Here is a 16,741-nt window from a genome sequence, read left to right as displayed (position 1 = left end):
AGTCCAACCCCCTGCTCAAAGCAGGACCAACCCCAACTATTAATATTTAACAATGGGCTCTTCTTTCTAGCAGAGAAAAGTCTAACATGATCCAATCGCTAGAAGCTGAAGCTAGACAAATTCAGACTGGAAAAAAGGCATAACTTTTCAATAGTTGAGAGTAATTAACCATTTGAACAATTTACCAAGGGTCATGGTAGATTCACCATCACTGACAATTTTTTAAAATTATGATGTGATTGTTTTCTGAAATATCTGCTCTAGAAATTCTGATGTGGAAGTTCTATGGCTTGTGCCATACTGGAGCAATCCTTTCTGGCCTTAGAATCTATGAATCTCCAGTTGGGATTCACAGCCATGGATCCTGTCCTGGAATTAGGTGCCTAAACCAAGTCAGTCTTCTCTCTCATGTGCACAGAGATAAAGACCACCTCCTATCCCACTGTAGCCAATAGCCCAGCAGTTCAGGAGCTTGTGTAGAATGTAGGAGACCTGTTTTCAAATCCTTCTCTAACTGATTTAGAACAGGGACTTGATCTTGAGTCTTTCATATCTGAACCCCATTTTATTTATATATGTGTGACAGGTTGCTGGGCAAGAACTGCTGACTTGGCCCTCTGTCAAAGCAGCCCCCATTATGGGAAGCAAATTGGAGCTGGCTAGAGAAAACCTGCACCTAATGGGTAAATAGGAGACACCTGCCTGCCCAGTTAGCCTGGGGCTATATAAAGACTGCAGGGAAGGAAGCAGAGTGATAGCTCTTCCCTCCTGGGAGCAGACACTAGAAGCAAGCTGTGTATGGTGAAAAGGTGGTGGGAGCACAACCTGTAAATAAAAAGCACCAGTGGTTACCACACCCCAAGATCTCCAAGTGACTTTGTCAGCATAGCGGGGGCAGGAGCAAAGAGGACCTGCCATAAACTGCTACACCTGGGGGCTTGGCTGGGATTTTGTGCCAGAGGAAGACTATGGCAGCCCACAGAGGGAGGAGACCCTGCAGTGACTGGTAAAGCAGCAGGAAGAGGCGCAAAAAGTGATGCAAACCTTTCAGAAGTCCCACCAGCTGGAGAGGCAGGCCTTGCTTAGCTGGCAAGCAGAGCAGGGGAAGAGTCTGCAGGACTTTATACGAGAGCAGGCCAGCATCCAGTAGCAGCTCCTCCAGAAGATGGTGAGTGCCATGGTGGGGATGGCATTTGGGCACTGGGCTTGGGACTCTGTAAGATGGGCCCTGCAGAGACCCCAATGCCTTCCTAGGCACTTTTGAGCAGGTAGCCATGGGACCAGGATGAGATAGGGAGCTAGTCACAGGGCCCTGGTTGTCCTATGTGGCCAGCAAAGCCCAAGTAGCATAGTACTTGCTTGTAGTTTTAGCAATGGCATCTCTTTCTAGTATTGTGATTTCTAATTTGGAATTTTTAATTATAACTTTTTTCTTATTTTTAGAGCACAAGTTTTATTCTGTTAGATCATGTGACTTCCAGTCTGACTTTTCTAGCCCTGTCTCAAAACTTTTGTTTTCATTCAATCCACCAATGGTGATTGCCTTTTGCAACTGTTATTTTGCCTCTCAATCTAGCCTGTAGTGTTTTTCCACAAGCCATTGCTTGTGTAGAGAACTAGAGTCTCAAATATTCAATAAAACCCATTGTAATTTTTGCTGAACATAAGAACTGCCATAGTGGGTCAGACCAATAGTTCCTGTAGCCCAGTATCCTGTCTTCTGACAGGGGCCAGTGCAAGGGGCTTCAGAGGCAATGAACAGAACAGGCAATCACTGAGTGAACCATCTCACCATCCACTCCTAGCGTCTGGCAGTCAGAGGTAGGGATACATCCCTGATTATGGCTAATAGCTGATGGACTTATCCTGAGGAGGAAATGATCATTGGGGCAGAAGTATCAATGGCCGGATGCTACATTGTTAGCACAGTAAATGAAGCTGCAAAACAAATGATGTTTAAATTACCTCACTCTAGTAAAAGGTAATTTAGAGCGAGAGCTACACACACACACACACACCCGCGTGGAGGGACCTTTGGAAGCTGAAGACTTTATGCTTCCATCCCACACCACTGTCAAGATTTAGCAAATTAGGACAAGGCAGCAAATAACACCCACCCCCACTTACCGACCAGTCCCTGCTACCCGTTACAATCTGCTCTCCCTGTACCAGGAGCAGTTCGCACTACACCTGGCACAAACCGCTCCCCGGCCGTGTCACGCGGAGAAGTGCTGCACCCGCCGCTGCCCCATAGTCCTCCGCGGCCGGCCCGCTGTCAGCGCCGCTCGCGGGGTCCGGGGAAGCGGCAACAGCCGCAGAGCGGGGGAAAGGGGGGGGGGGCGATCTTCTCCTCCTCCTGCAGGGCACTTCCGAGGGAAGAGCGGCAGCGGGGCCCCGCCGGGCGGAGGGATACGGGGCCCGGCCGGGTGAAACGGTTTTGGCGCGCAGGGCGCAGGGGCTTGTGGGCTCGGCCCACGGAGCCGCTGGAGGCTGCGGAGCCGCCATGTCCCGGGAGGAGCCCCCGGCCGGGGAGGGCTCTGCCCGCGCCGCCATCGACCGCCTCTGCCAGGACCTCAACTTGGACGCGGCCAGTGCCGCGGAGGCTCTGCGGGACTTCACGGCGCTGCGTGGCACGTACAGCCTGGAGGTGAGCGGCAGGGCCGTGGCCGGCTCCGCCCGGAGCCCGACGGGGCAGGGGGCAGGCGCCGGGCCCAGCTGGCTTTGCCCCGGGATCCACCCCAAGGAGGCTCCAGGGTGCCGGCAAACGCCGCTCCGCCCCGGTGTCCGAGCAAGCGGGCTGCGTGCCGGCCGGGGCGCCCCTGGGGCCGGGCTGCTGAGGTAGCTCCTGGGCCGCCCGCGGCCCTGCAGGGCCCGGGGTGCCCGCTGGCTCTGGGGCGGAGGCGTGAGCGAGCGCTCGTGCTGGCAGACTCGGCTCCGTGGGAGACCGGTCAGCGCTGCGCCGGGCGGGGACCTGCCGGAGGGGCTGCAGGCTGTACCCAGACGTGGAGCGCCCGCAGGAGGCCTGGCGCAGACCCCCGCTCAGCTGTGTGCCTGTGTTCCCAGGGCTCCTGTCCGGCTGCGCGGATCGGACTGCCCGGGCTGGTACTCCGCCGGGCCGGAGATGAATGCTCTGCCAATGGGAGTTGGCCAAACGCGTTTCAGGTTCCGTAAAGGGTGACTTGTTAGGGTGACATGAAGGCTGTGTCTCCCTCGCAGAGTGCCATGTACGGCCCCCGGTGCAGGTGTAGTGTACAGAGACAGACAGGAGGACTTCTGGTGCCAGAACACCACCTCCCCAAACAATATTAGCTATGCCCTCGAAAGCCTTCGTCTGGCTTCACAACTGTATCCACCCTGGAGGTTTAGTCAGCATAGCTATGTTGCTTGGTTGGTAGGTGTGTGTGTGTGGGGGGGGGGGTGTCATTTATTCACACTCTTGGTGGATATAGTTATGCCAATATAAGCATTAAGACCAGGCCAAACTATTCAGGGCTGGAGTCCACATGTGACACTTTTATTCTGGAACAAGAGTGCCTTGTTCTGGAACAAAAACAACAAGGCGCTCACACCCCCCGCTGCCCAGAGCATTGTGCCTGCAGTGCAGTGTGCGAGCCGAGGCTGTAGGGGTGGGGGGACAGCAGGGGAGGGGCCGGGGGCTAGCCTCCCGGGCCAGAAGCTTGGGGGCCAGGTAGGACGGTCCCGCAGGCCGTAGTTTGCCCACTCCAGAGCTAGAGCCATATGATCCCTAGTTCCCTTGCACAAGTTAGAGCAGCCCCCAAGTTTGATCTAACCTGGTTTGGGGCAGAGAATCTGTTATTGATAGTTGGATGGAGCCGGAGGTACTTTGGCCATGCCTACACTACAAATTTATGTTGACTCAAGTTACATTGGCAATGCAACTTGCCCCTCTAGTGCACTGTCTTAGGAAGTTTTGGCAGTGCATGATAGGGCCAAAATGAGTCTCGCAGGAGTGACTGGGAGCATGGGGTCCACATCCCAGTTTGCAACTGTCTACATCTCATAAAGTTATCTGTATCCCATAATTTTTGTGCCTTTATTTCAAAACTCCACAAACCCACGTGACCCTCCTCGCTGTCTGTCTTCTCTGACAGAAGCATGGAGACTGCATAGCTTTGCATTATTTTCACAAACATTGAAAGCACAGGGTGCGTGATCCTGGAATATTTGCAGAAGTGCTTGAAAAACCAAATCAGTGGGGAACATGATGATTTTTTGACACATTGCTGTGCTACATCATGAGAATCAATTCAAGGTTGTCGGTGGCGTTCATAGAATAGCTGCAGATGTTGGAGTGCTCTTCTGGCCTCGAGAAACAAGCGCTGACTGGTGGGATCTCATTCTAATGCAGGTTTGGAATGATGAGCAGTGGCTGCAGATCTTTCAGCTAGGGATATAAAAGGTTAACCAGTAAGCATTAGGCTTACCAGTTGACCAAAGTTAACTATTAACCCCGGCAGCCCTGCGTTGGGCCGGTGGGAGGGACCCGAACCTGGCTGTCCCGACCCCAGCCCTGCCTGTGCTGGACCCCAGCCAGATTGGCCCCCCGGCCCCCCCCCCCCCCCCAGCTACCTTGGTTAACCGAAATAATTTTAATCGTTTAACTGGTTAACTTTTTTAATCAATATTTCCATCCCTACTTTGTGCAAGTCCACATTCCTGGATTCGTGTGCCGAGCTTGCACCTGCCCTCCAGTACTGGGACACCAAAATGAGAGCTTTACTGATAGTGGAGAAGTGAGTGGCAATCACACTGTGGAAAGTTTCAACCCGATTGCTACTTGTCAGTCGGGAATCAATTCAGAGTTGGGAAATCTACCAAGGGGGCCGTTGTCATGGAAATGTGCGGGGCCATTAATTGCTTCCTGCTCTCGCAGTGTGCAGGACGTAGGGGGTGGATTTGCAGCAATGGGATTCCCAAACTGCAGTGGAGCAATGGATGACACGCACATCCCTATTTTGGCACCAGGCCACCATGCTACTGAGTACATCAACAGAAAGGGCTACTTTTCTGTGGTTATGTAAGCATTGGCGGATCGCCAGGGACACTTCACTGACATCAGTGTGGGCTGTTCAGGGAACGTGCGTGACGCTCGCATCTTTAAGAACCGAGGGCTGTTCATAGAGCTACAAGCAGGGAATTTCTTTCCCAACTGGCGGATTACTGTTGGGATGTTGAAATGCCAGTAGTGATTCTGGGGGACCCAGCCTACACCTTTTTCACCTAGCCATACACTGGCCACCCCAACTGCACCAAGGAACAATTTAACTACTGGCTCAGCCAGTGTGGAATGACAGTTGAATGTGCTTTTTGTTGTGAAGGGTCGCTGGCGTTGTTAACTCACAAGATAGGACCTCAGTGAGGAAAAATATCCCAATGATTATAACTGTCTGCTCTGGCCTGCATAATGTATGTATGGCGGAGGGGGAAAAGCTTCTGCCGAGGTGGATGGCAGAGGTGGCGTGGCTGTCTTCTGAATTTGAACATCCAGATACAAGGGCTCAAGGCAGAGCTATATGTCTCAGGAAGGCTTTGAATGACCATTTTAATAGTGAGCCAGAGTAATGTGTGGTGTTGTAGTGTGCTCTTTTGTGGCCTGGTAGGAATTGTGTGGTGATTGCTGTACATGTAGGAATATAACATTAATTCACCTATTTGTTTTGTGAATGGTCATGTGGGGGTTGTGTGACGTGAAGTAACAGGTAAATTGTTGCTTTCAGAACTGCTGAGTAGTAGGTAGCATATCTTGTGAACTAATAAAGATGAATTGTGTTACAAAATAAAATTCTATTGAAACAAAATCAGTGCAAAAAATTGTAACTTCACAACAAATACATTAAAAACTTAATAAATTTAGTTATGAAGAGTGAAAGAATTTTCATGACCATTTCAGCTACACAGATACAGATCTGTGAAAGTCAGAGTTAGTATGTGAAGCTGTGATTGTCCTTATCAATCTACTCCGATGGACATTAAGGGTACTGTAACAACTCCGGAAGCCATGTAGAATGTTGGGGGGATGGTGGTGATTATGAGATGTCTCAATATGGAGTTCTCAATGGGCTGCAAAAGGAGGCTAGCCTGGGATTGTTGAATCTGAAAGTCCACCAGAGTTTGCTGCATCTGTTTGCTGCCTGAGAAGCTCCACTGTACCCTGGTGCATCTTCCTCCCTTTTCCTGCTGGGACTCCTGGGCCTTTCTCCTCTCCACTCTTTCCTTTTCCAGACTGTCTGCAGTGTTCATCCTCCAGGCCCTGTGCTTATGGTCCGATGCAGCACTGGCTTGCAGGATGTCCTGGAACATGTTATCCCGAGTCCTCTTCTTCCTCCACCTTATGTGGCTCCGCAGGTGTGGAGGGCCACAATGGCAACAGCTGAAGATAAAACACACCGAGGTACTATTGCTGGTGCATTCATTACAGAAAGTGAAACAATGTTGAACTTGCTCCCCAAAAGTTTTAAGCACTACAGTCTCACTTCTGCTTGGGATTTCTTGTGCCTGGCACCAATCACTGCACCAGCCATGGTGAGTATGGCCTACTGGGGGATAAGGGGAATGAGGAGGGAATTGCTTGGTTGCATGATTCTAATAGTATATAGGACAATGACAATGAATACTGGCACCCTTTCCACAGTAGATGGTGATTTTAGCTGATATCTCACTCTAAGGGTAACAAAAAGGCTCTCACGCAGCTGCTGCAGGCATGCCAAAGCCACCCGGGCCCGTGTGCTGCTAGCCTGTGTACTGCAATGGTACCTGCTGAAGTTATCACTGAGTGGCATGGGAAAGTGTCCAACCTTGGAGGAAGAAACAAGGCAGCCCTTCCTAGAAACCGTCAGAGGATTGCAGAGTACTTCCATGAAAGTTTCATTGAGATCTCTCAGGAGGATTCAAGGGACATCCCTGTGTACATAAACAAACTGCTATGCATGGTCCCTAGCTCTAGAGGGGAATGAAAATCAGATAGCAGCTCTACCTCTCTTGATTGTACCACTACGTCTTCTAGCAGGGGTAAATTAATGAAAAGTGAAAAGATTGTGTCCTGCTGCTTTTGGGGGTGGGAACAACTCTGTAATTGAAAATTTATGTACACTGGTAACCGAGGTTCCTTCCCCTGCATTGGGCTTGCTTGTGCTGGACTGCGGTGGGGTAAAAAATAGGTCCTGGCTCACTGCACAGCTGGATCCCTTGGTCACTTGTCCCCCATCCTCCTCTTTGTCCAACATCTCCTTCTCTCTGCTGTTCATGGCAGGGGCTTGTGACTTAGGCTCCTTCGAGGTATTCATGGTGCTGTTGAGGGTGGTGGTGCAATCTCCGCTGAGGATGGCATGCAGCTCTTTGTAAAAGCGGCAGGTTTGTGGCTTGGCACCAAATTGGTTGTTAGCCTCCCTGGCCTGGTATGCTGTTGCAGCTTCTTGGCTTTCACATGGCACTGCTGCTGGTCCCTGTCATACCGCTTCTCCTACATCCCCTGAATAATCTGCTCGTAGAGGGCAATGTTTCTACAGCTGGATCAGAGCTGTGCCTTAACAGTCTCTTCTCCCACAAGCCCAGGAGAGCCAATAGCTCCAGTCTACTCCAAGCAGGAGCACATCTGGAGTGTGTGGATGGCATAGTTAACTAGGCAGTTGCAATCAACAATGGAGAGCTGCTAGTTTGCTCACCAAGCCGGGCAATCAGAAAAAAGGAATCTCAAATGTTCGTAGGGCTTTAAAGGCGAGAGGGTGGCTTCCAGTCTTTCTGACCCCTGGGCAGGGGAGTTCACTATGATGACCAGAGCGATCAGTGTGGGGCATTGTGGGATGGTTGCTGGGGGATAGTTAGGGTCAACATAACTTGTCTACACTTACATTTTATAGCGTTCTAACTTGCTGGCTCAGGGCGGTGAAAAATCACCCCCCTGAGCGCAGCAAGTCTGAGTGCTTTAAAGCGCTAGTGTAGATAGGCTCCGAATGTTGGGAGCCGCACTCGCAGCTAATCCCCTCCCACCCCCCCATGGAGGTCGATTACCAGGAGCGCTGGGAGAGCATGTGACCACACAGACTTCCCATGGCAGTGCTTTGAAGTTTCCAATGTAGACATACCCTAATACAGTATCTACACTCACACTGCGTCAATCAAAGTACATCAACCATGGCTTTGTGCTGCTTAGGGAGGTGGTGTTTCTATGTTGGTGTAATGATGCATTTACATGGGTAGGAGACTAATTTAAATGTAGATACATGCAAAAGTAGGTCAATGTAAGCTGCCTTGCATTGACCTTACTTTGTATTGTAGACCCGGCCTTTAGTTTGCGCAAACACTGCTAGCTAAGAGAGTTTCTGACATACTTTTTCTGGGGTCCAAGCTATACTAATTTAAATTCACACCTTCGGTTAAACCAGTGTAACTTTCCCATGTAGATGAGGTTTACTATACAAGCAAAACACCTACCCCCTGGAAAGAGAGGAGGGAAGACCCTTAGGTATGGAATGCTAGAGGTGAAGTAGAGGAAGAAATCATCATATGCTTCTGGGATTTCTCCTTTGCCAGACAGCAAAAACCTTTAGGAATCCAGATACCACCACAGTGAGATAATGTCTGCTTTGGACAGGTCTGCTGGCTTACTGACACCACCTACTACTTGCAGGACAGACTAGAGGGATTGTTTAATACTTGTCCTGATTTAAGCTATGGGAAGCTTGGAGCTACTGAGTTTGAGGAGCTTGTCAAGATACAGTTTAAATAGGACTTTTAAAAGAAATAAATTATATTTAGACCTGATTAATCTGTGTCTTGGCAATAAGATAGAGGCAATGCTTAGATTTTTAGGATCGTGATTCTTCTATTTTGAAAAGATTTGCTTATGCAATTCAGAAATAACTTATGAAAGGCAGTTTCTGAAGGGTTGTATGTACTGAAGCTCTTCTGGTAAATCAGTGTAGAAGCTGGCAATTGACCACAGGTGTCTCAGTAGAAGAGGGTCTTGGGAGATCTAAAGGAGGACCAAGTGGCTTTAACATAGGCGGTGAATTATATGGGTCTGTGGTGCCCATGCTTTACCAATATTCAGGAATGTGGGCCCAGCTCCACCAAAGTTTGGGCTTATATTTTCAGAGCCATCCCGTCCATAGAGCAACTGCTCTGGGCCCCGTGTTTCACGGGGACGTGGGGTCCAGGGTGGCCTGAAGGGTTAGCGGGGGGCCTGTTGCTGGCAGCAGTGAGTGACCTGGCCCCAGCCTGCTCAGCCACACCCCACTGGCTCCCAGCATTGCTTGGGGGAGGAGGTGGAAGCTGGAAAGGGGTGGGGGGTTGGGGGAAGGAGTGGAGTGTGGGCATGGCCTGGGGTGGAGGGAAGGGTTATCCTGGGCCCCACACCTCCCTAGGGATGGCCCTGGGTCCAAGTCCCGCCCCCATACCTGCCTTGTAAGCCGATATTTTAAAAAAATATATATATATAAAATAAAAATGGACTGGAAATATTAAGCATTTAACAGTTTCTCTATATTGCACAATATCGCTATCGTAAGAAATTTATTTAACTAAGTATCAACTTTATTAGTACTAATTACGTATGACATACTGTGTTTAAGTACATTTGTTCCTGTCTATACATGATAATGACACAGCTCTTTTGAATATGCCCCCACCCCACCCGTGCTCTGCCCCTTCCCTGCCCCCATTCCACCTCTTTTTTTCCCCCCCCCCAGCCCTCTTTCCGGCTTCCGCCCCCTCCCCTGAGTGATACCGGGAGCCAGCAGGGCGGGCTCGGGCTGGGGCTGGGTTGCTCACTGCTGCCGGCGACAGGCCCCCCCGGACCCCGTGTCCCCCTGAAGCGCAGGGCCAGGGCGGTTGCCCTGGCTCTGCTTGGACCCATTCTGGGAACCACCAAAAACTATGCAACTGGCTCCCATGGGCTTTAACAATAGTTTGGAGAGGGCATTCCAACCGTAAGGAAGCATGGAAGAACTTCTGTGTGAAGGTGATAGTAGGGGCATAAAATAGACAGGGCTGGCTTCACTGATGTTGCAAAAAAGATAATGGGTTTCTAGCTGATCAGTGGCCAGATTGTGGCCTCGTGGAGTTACTACCATATAGTTATCTTTAATACAGAGGTGCAGACAGCGGAGACCTCAGGGCTCTGCAAGCTGCAATGGTTTATTGTGAACTAAGTGGCCAAATCATATTGCAGGCCTCGTAGTGTCTGTTTTTAAAGGAGCAATCAGCTGCAGTCTGCTCTGTTCCATGCAAATTAAGGATAGTCCTCCACTCCTATGAAGTAGTTTTGGTTCCCTTGTTCCAGATAGATTTTAAAAAAAATAATCATCCAACCCTGAGTAAATGTTGGTTCTTGTTACTGTCCCAAAGGATTTTAGAGATACTTGAAGTAGATGAAAAGCTGAGACCGCAAATTGAGCATTGTTGCCCTGGAAAAGTTTGTCCATTGATTTGTTTACTTCTGGTTTGACAGGGAGAAGTGGTGCATTGGTTGGCTTGTGCTCTATATGTTGCTTGTCGTAAAAGCATACTTCCCACTGTTGGAAGCGGTCTTATGGAAGGAAACTGCGTTTCACTGACTAGGATACTACGGTCAGCCAAACTAAGGTACTTTGTGTTTTGTTTTTTGCTTTTTTCTAGAGATCTAAACATCTGTGTGTAGTCACAGCTTCTTTTCCTTATTCTAGATCTGGTCTCTTTTAACTGCTGTTTTGCTTACATTTTAACTGAAAGCAGAATGGCACCTTCCTCATAGTGGTGGAAGAAGGGCATCATTGATATTGCACAAATATAAAATCCAGCACATTATCCAGTTTTCACAGATATTAAGGCCAGAAGGGACTGTTAAGATCCTCTAGTCTTATTTCCTGCATAACGTAGGCCAGAGTAGGGATGTTAACCTATTAACCGGTAACACTATTGCTTACCAGTTAAACAGGTAAGCGTTAACCATTAATCCCCAGTCCGGCCCCGTGCCAGCCGGCCCCACTCAACCTGCCTTAACCGTTAACCCCAGTCTGGCCCTGCGCTGGCTGGGCCCGGGCCGGCCCTTTAAAAATATTTCATTTAAATGGTTAAACGGTTAACTTTTTTTAAACAATATTTACATCCAGGGTGGATTTGATTTAAATAATGATTTTAAATCACTACTCAGGAAGACTAGATGGCTATCTACATAAAAGTGCATTTTTGTTTGTTATAACCTTAATACATATTCTTCGCAACTCAGAGACAGATGTAGGTTTCATTTTTAGAAGGTACACCCTATACATTTTTAAACAGTGATTTATTTTGAAAACTTTTCAGATTCGTTTTACAGCTATACCAGAAAATGAATGATTGTTTGGTTGTTTCATTTACCAAAGGTAACTGAAGCAGATATTTATGAAGTCATTGAGAGGTGAACTCTTTCCAATTCAACAGGTTAATATTTGGAGGATTTTCTTCCCATGCTGTATCACCAGACAGACATTTAAATTATTTTATTTAACTAAAACAACATCATTAAGTATTCTGAATTTTTTTCTTCAACAGCAAGCATATAATATTATAACAAAACAAGCATATGTCCTTCACTTCTCACATTTATCTCCAGACTTCTGCTCCTTGTCCAGATCTATTCCACCCCCAACAATCTTCTATTCATTTAACTTTTTGAAACTTTGCACTTTTAGAGAGAGATAAGGGATTGACTCTGTGTACACAAATTTACAGAGGGACAATAGAGTTGAAGTCTGTTATTTCTCACCTCTTTCTTTCTTTCTTTCTTTCTTTATTTATTTATTTATTTATTTATTTATTTATAAACATTTTTGCTGTTAACAAGCACGTTACCTCTGGAGACACAAATCCAGTTTGAGAACTGCAAAACTAAGCATCTCTGATGGTATTTTCTAGACTGAGCACTGATTCCCATTGGATAGATAGAAAGATTAACCCAAATAATCTATACAGAAGCCCCTGGAACCCTTTAAGATTGGGTCCCTAATCCATGAACTATTGGAACTCATTTACAAAATTTTCTTAAACATTACATGAATATATTGTCTCATACTATAGAATTAGAATTTATAATCCCTATTCCATGATACATTATAGCTCAAAAATATCTTATCTTAATTAAAACTATCTTTAGATAGGTTTTTTCCTCAAAGCATTTTTATCAAAAAAATCTGATTTAAATTTTAAAAAATGATTTTTTTATATATAATATTATTTTAAATCATTGATTTTTATCCACCCTGTTTACATCCCTAGGCCAGAGAATCCAGTGATTTCTACATCAAATCCAGTGACTTCTGTTTGAACTAGATCTTATGTTTTAGAAAGAGATCCAATCTTGATCTAAAGACTCCGAGTGATAGAAAATTAACCACTTCCTTTGATAATCTGTTCTAATGGTTAACCACCCTCACGATTTAAAAATTTCCAGTAATCTTATTTCCAGCTTTAATTTTGCCAACTACAGTCTCTGGCCATTGGATCATGTTATACCTTTGTATAGATTGAATAGCCAACTAGTATTTATTATTTTCCCCGTATAGATATTTACAGACCATGAATCAAGTCATCTTTCTTCATTAAACTAAATACATGGCATTTTTTTACTGAGTTTTGAAGTCATATTGTTGGATTCAAAATTGAAAGTGCTGACCATTTCACAATGAAACTCAGATGAATGCTTGGGTGCTTAGAGATGTATAATTACATAAGTATTTATGCACTTCAGTATTAATTCAACACCTAATTCTTCAATACAGGTGTCCTGGTTAAGCACCCAGTTGTGAAAATTACATTTTCCCTGCCCCTCAACTCTTCTGTTTCTCTGACCCCACCAAAGAGAGCCACCTTCTCTGATCTGAATTAATCCATGTAAGGGTGTGGAAACCAAAGGAAATCCACAAGTAAGAGTTAACTGTGTGAAACATACTCAGCACTAGAGTCTAGCAAAGTGTGTTTATCCTTTTCTGGAATTAAAGCAGTTACTAAGCAATAAATTAATCAGATTTGGTTTTCATCAAAAGTCCATCTTTTTAAGAAAAGATCAAGAATGTGGGGGCGGGGGAATCTTAGTCTAAACTATTTGATCTGTTTCATGGCTGGAGATTAAATTATAATCAAATGTTGCTCTTTTTAAGTTTAATTCAGTTTTTTAGTAAAATGAAGAAGTGGATGGACATGTCAGACCTGCCGCAGGAATTTCGGGAGCGAATGGAGAGGCTAGAGAGAAACTTTGAAGTATCGACTGTCATTTTCAGAAAGTTTGAACCAATATTTTTGGATGTATTTCAAAACCCTTACGAAGAAACACCTAAACCACAAAGGAGCAGAAAACAGAGGTATATTGAGAGATTTAAATGATTTTACTGAAAAGTAAAGCTGTCGATTAATTGCGTTAACTCGTGTGGTTAACTCAAAAAAATTGACTGCTATTAAAAAAAATAATAGCAGTTAACTGCACTGTTAAACAATAGAATACTAATTGAAATTTATTAAATATTTGATTTTCTACATTTTCAAATATTTTAATCTCTATTACAACACAGAATACAAAGTGTACAGTGCTTACTTTATATTTTTGACAAATTTGCACTGTAAAAATGATTTAAAAATATTTTTCAGTTCACCTTATACAAGTACTGTAGTCTATCTTGAAAGTGTAACTTACAAATGTAGATTTGTTTTTTGTTACATAACTGCACTCAAAAACAAAACTATGTAAAACTTTAGAGCCTACAAGTCCACTCAGTCCTACTTCTTGTTCAGCCATTTGCTAAGACAAACAAGTTTGTTTACTTTTACGGGAGACAGTGTTGCCTGCTTCTCATTTACGATATCACCTGAAAGTGAGAACAGGCGTTCGCATTGCACTTTTGTAGCCGGCATTGCAAGGTATTTACATGCCAGATATGCTAAACCTTCGTATGCCCCTTTTATTCTTCAGCCACCATTCCGGAAGACATGCTTCCATGCTGCTGATGTTCGTTAAATTTAATTAACATACTATTTTTTTATGACTGAACTCCTTGGGGGAAAATTGTATGTCCTCTGCTCTGTCTTACCCACTTTTTGCCATATATTTCATGTTATAGCAGTCTCGGATGATGACCCAGCACATGTTGTTTGATTTACGAACACTGTCACTGCAGATCTGAAAAAATGCAAAGAAGGTACCAGTGTGAGATTTCTAAAGATAGCCTCAGCACTCAACCGAAGGTTTAAGAATCTGAAGTGCCGTCCAAAATCTGAGAGGGACGAGGTGTGGAGCATGCTTTCAGAAGACTTAAAAGAGCAACACTCTGAGGTGGAAACTACAGAACCCGAACCACCAAAAAAGAAAATCAACCTTCTGTTGGTGGCATTGGACTCTGATGATGAAAATGAACGTGCATCAGTCCGCTCTGCTTTGGATAGTTATCAAGCAGAACCCGTCATCAGCATGCATGCATATCCTCTGGAATGGTGGTTAGCGCATCTGGCCCATAAAGATCTTGCGACATTGTTGTGATGTTGTTGACATGAACTGTGACCCTATGGATAATTGTTGCAACCAGTGTTATGTATTTGCAGCAAATATTGTACAGAGGAGGTCAAGTGGGGTTTCTATGAAAAGGTTGTAGTTTGCTGGTTATGATTATGCCGTCTATATGTGTGTATCATTTTTGTATTTGAAGTTATGAATATTGGCTATGTACTTAGAATCAAACACACTGAGATACAAGTAACCTCCGTGAAGCATTTGGTCAGTTTCTTGAGAAAGGACTATTCTCAGTAAGTACCCAGTCAAGAAACACTTAAATGACAATGGACTTTGGGAGACACCAATTCACATCTGAGCTTTCCTGGGAACGTTCAAACTAACATGTAAACAATGGCGTCGGCCTGCAAAAGGCCGAATCATTCATGGACATGTGACGTGCCCAGGTGGCTACAAACTCCATCTTGTTGCTCTGATTTTGCACAGGAGAAAAAAGGGGTTACCTTCCACACAAGAGAGGATATAAAGGGCCCTGGAAACCTCTCCATTTTGTCTTCAGTCCCGCTTTTTACCTCTGGAGGAACTTTGCTTGAAACTGAAGCTCTAAACAAAGGACTACATGACCCATCCAAGCTGGGATGTTTGTACTCCAGAGACTTGATTGGTTTACATCAGCAGTAATTCCATCAAGCCTGAACTAAACTTTGCAATTGTTGTATGTATTTGATTCCATTTAACCAATTCTAACTCTCATCTATATTTCTTTCTTTTTATGAATAAACCTTTAGAATCAAAAATCTAAAGGATTGGCAACAGCGTGATTTGTGGGTAAGATCTGACTTGTATACTGACCTGGGTCTGGGGGTTGGCCCTTTGGGATGGGAGAACCTTTTTTCTTTTACTGGGGTATTGGTTTTCATAACCATTCATCTCCATAAGAAGCGGTGCTAGTGGTGGTAGAAGGGAACTGGAGTATCTAAGGGAATTGCTTGTATGACTTCTGGTTAGCCAATGGGGTAAAACCGAAGTCTTCTCTGTTTGGATGGTTTGGTGTGAGGAAACCCAGCCTTTGGCTGTAAGTGCCCTGCTCTAAGCAGTTTGTCCTGAATTGATACTCTCAGTTTGTGTCTTGCCAGAGGCCGCATTTTTACAGTTACAGCAGTGCTATGTGAATGCCTATTCTCACTTTCAGGTGACATTGTAAACAAGCTGGCAGCCTTATCGCCTACAAATGTAACCAAACTTGCTTGTCTGAGCGATTGGCTGAAATAGGACTGAGTGGACTTTGTTTTATTTTTGAATGCAGTTATTTTTTGTACGTAATTATCATGAAAGTTGAACTTAAAAATGTCAAGAGATTGCACTACAGTACTTGTATTTGGTGAATTGAAAATACTATTTATTTTACAGTGCAAATGTTTGTAATCAAAAATAAATATAAAGTGGGCACTGTACACTTTCTATTCTGTGTTGTAATTAAAGTAAATATATTTGAAAATGTAGTAAACGTCCAAAAATATTTAAATGAATGGTATTCTGTTGTTTAACGGTGCGATAAATCGTGATTAATTTTTTTAATCCCTTGACAGCCCTTCTGAAAACTTCGGTTTAAGCAATGGTAAGGCCATGATTTATACTTTGAAAAAGTGTTGACTTGATAGATGATGTCACTTTTGGGTTCAGTTCTGCAATGAGATGCACTTAGTCGCATGTATGCCCCTGTGAAGTTCCACTGATGTCAGTGGGGCTCTGCATAAGTCCCTGGTCATCCTGCATGCAATTGGTTGCAAGATACTAGGACTTTGGCCAACTCTAGTCCCTTGTTTGGGTGAGCATTAAGTGCTGTGATGCAGAAGATACCATTCTTCAGATGAAACCTAAAGCTAAAGTTCTGATTACTTGTGTTCAACAAAAATCCCATAGCACTTTTTTCAAGAGCAGGGGTATTGGCCTCAGTGTCCTGGTCAAATACTATCTCTTGTAATTAGTCTTTCTGAAATGATTCCTTTAGATTCAGATGGCTACAGTATTGTTTTACTTTTCTGAATTGGTGCGTAATGTTATGCATTGTCAAGTATCCTACATAGTTCTTTTTTTAATTGGGTTTATGTGCTTCTTCCTGATGTACAAAAATACTCATTTTAAAAAAAGTTTTCTGATTGTTTTACATTAGAAATATGAGAGATCAAGTCCGGTGTGGGGGGGGGGGGGGGGGGGGGGGGGGGGGGGGGGGAGGGAGCATTTCTGTTTTTTTTTTTTTTTTTGGGG

The 16,741-nt window shown here is 45.1% G+C and overlaps 1 protein-coding gene across 5 annotated transcripts in view; it reads left to right on the top strand.

Moving 5' to 3' along the window:
- The first annotated feature begins 2,365 nt into the window (after positions 1–2,365).
- Positions 2,366–16,741, top strand: part of RBL1 (RB transcriptional corepressor like 1) — a 73,017-nt gene continuing 58,641 nt past the window's right edge. For 2 of the 5 annotated variants that reach the window (XR_004647813.1, XM_034787101.1), the window contains exons 1-3: positions 5,848–6,543; positions 10,469–10,602; positions 13,134–13,334. Coding sequence is in view for 4 of the 5 variants with exons in the window: in XM_034787101.1 (XP_034642992.1) it covers positions 6,280–6,543; positions 10,469–10,602; positions 13,134–13,334 (599 nt within the window). In the remaining variant the exon portion in view is untranslated. Of the gene's footprint in view, positions 2,648–5,847; positions 6,544–10,468; positions 10,603–12,755; positions 12,900–13,133; positions 13,335–16,741 lie in introns of those variants that run through there. The other 3 variants (XM_034787099.1, XM_034787098.1, XM_034787100.1) reach the window with 3 other exon arrangements.

The sequence above is a fragment of the Trachemys scripta genome, chromosome 12 (genome assembly GCF_013100865.1).
Source record: "Trachemys scripta elegans isolate TJP31775 chromosome 12, CAS_Tse_1.0, whole genome shotgun sequence".
Taxonomy (NCBI): domain Eukaryota; kingdom Metazoa; phylum Chordata; order Testudines; family Emydidae; genus Trachemys; species Trachemys scripta.
The sequence above is the reverse complement of the archived record's forward strand: the minus strand, read 5'-3'. Positions and strand labels throughout refer to the sequence as shown.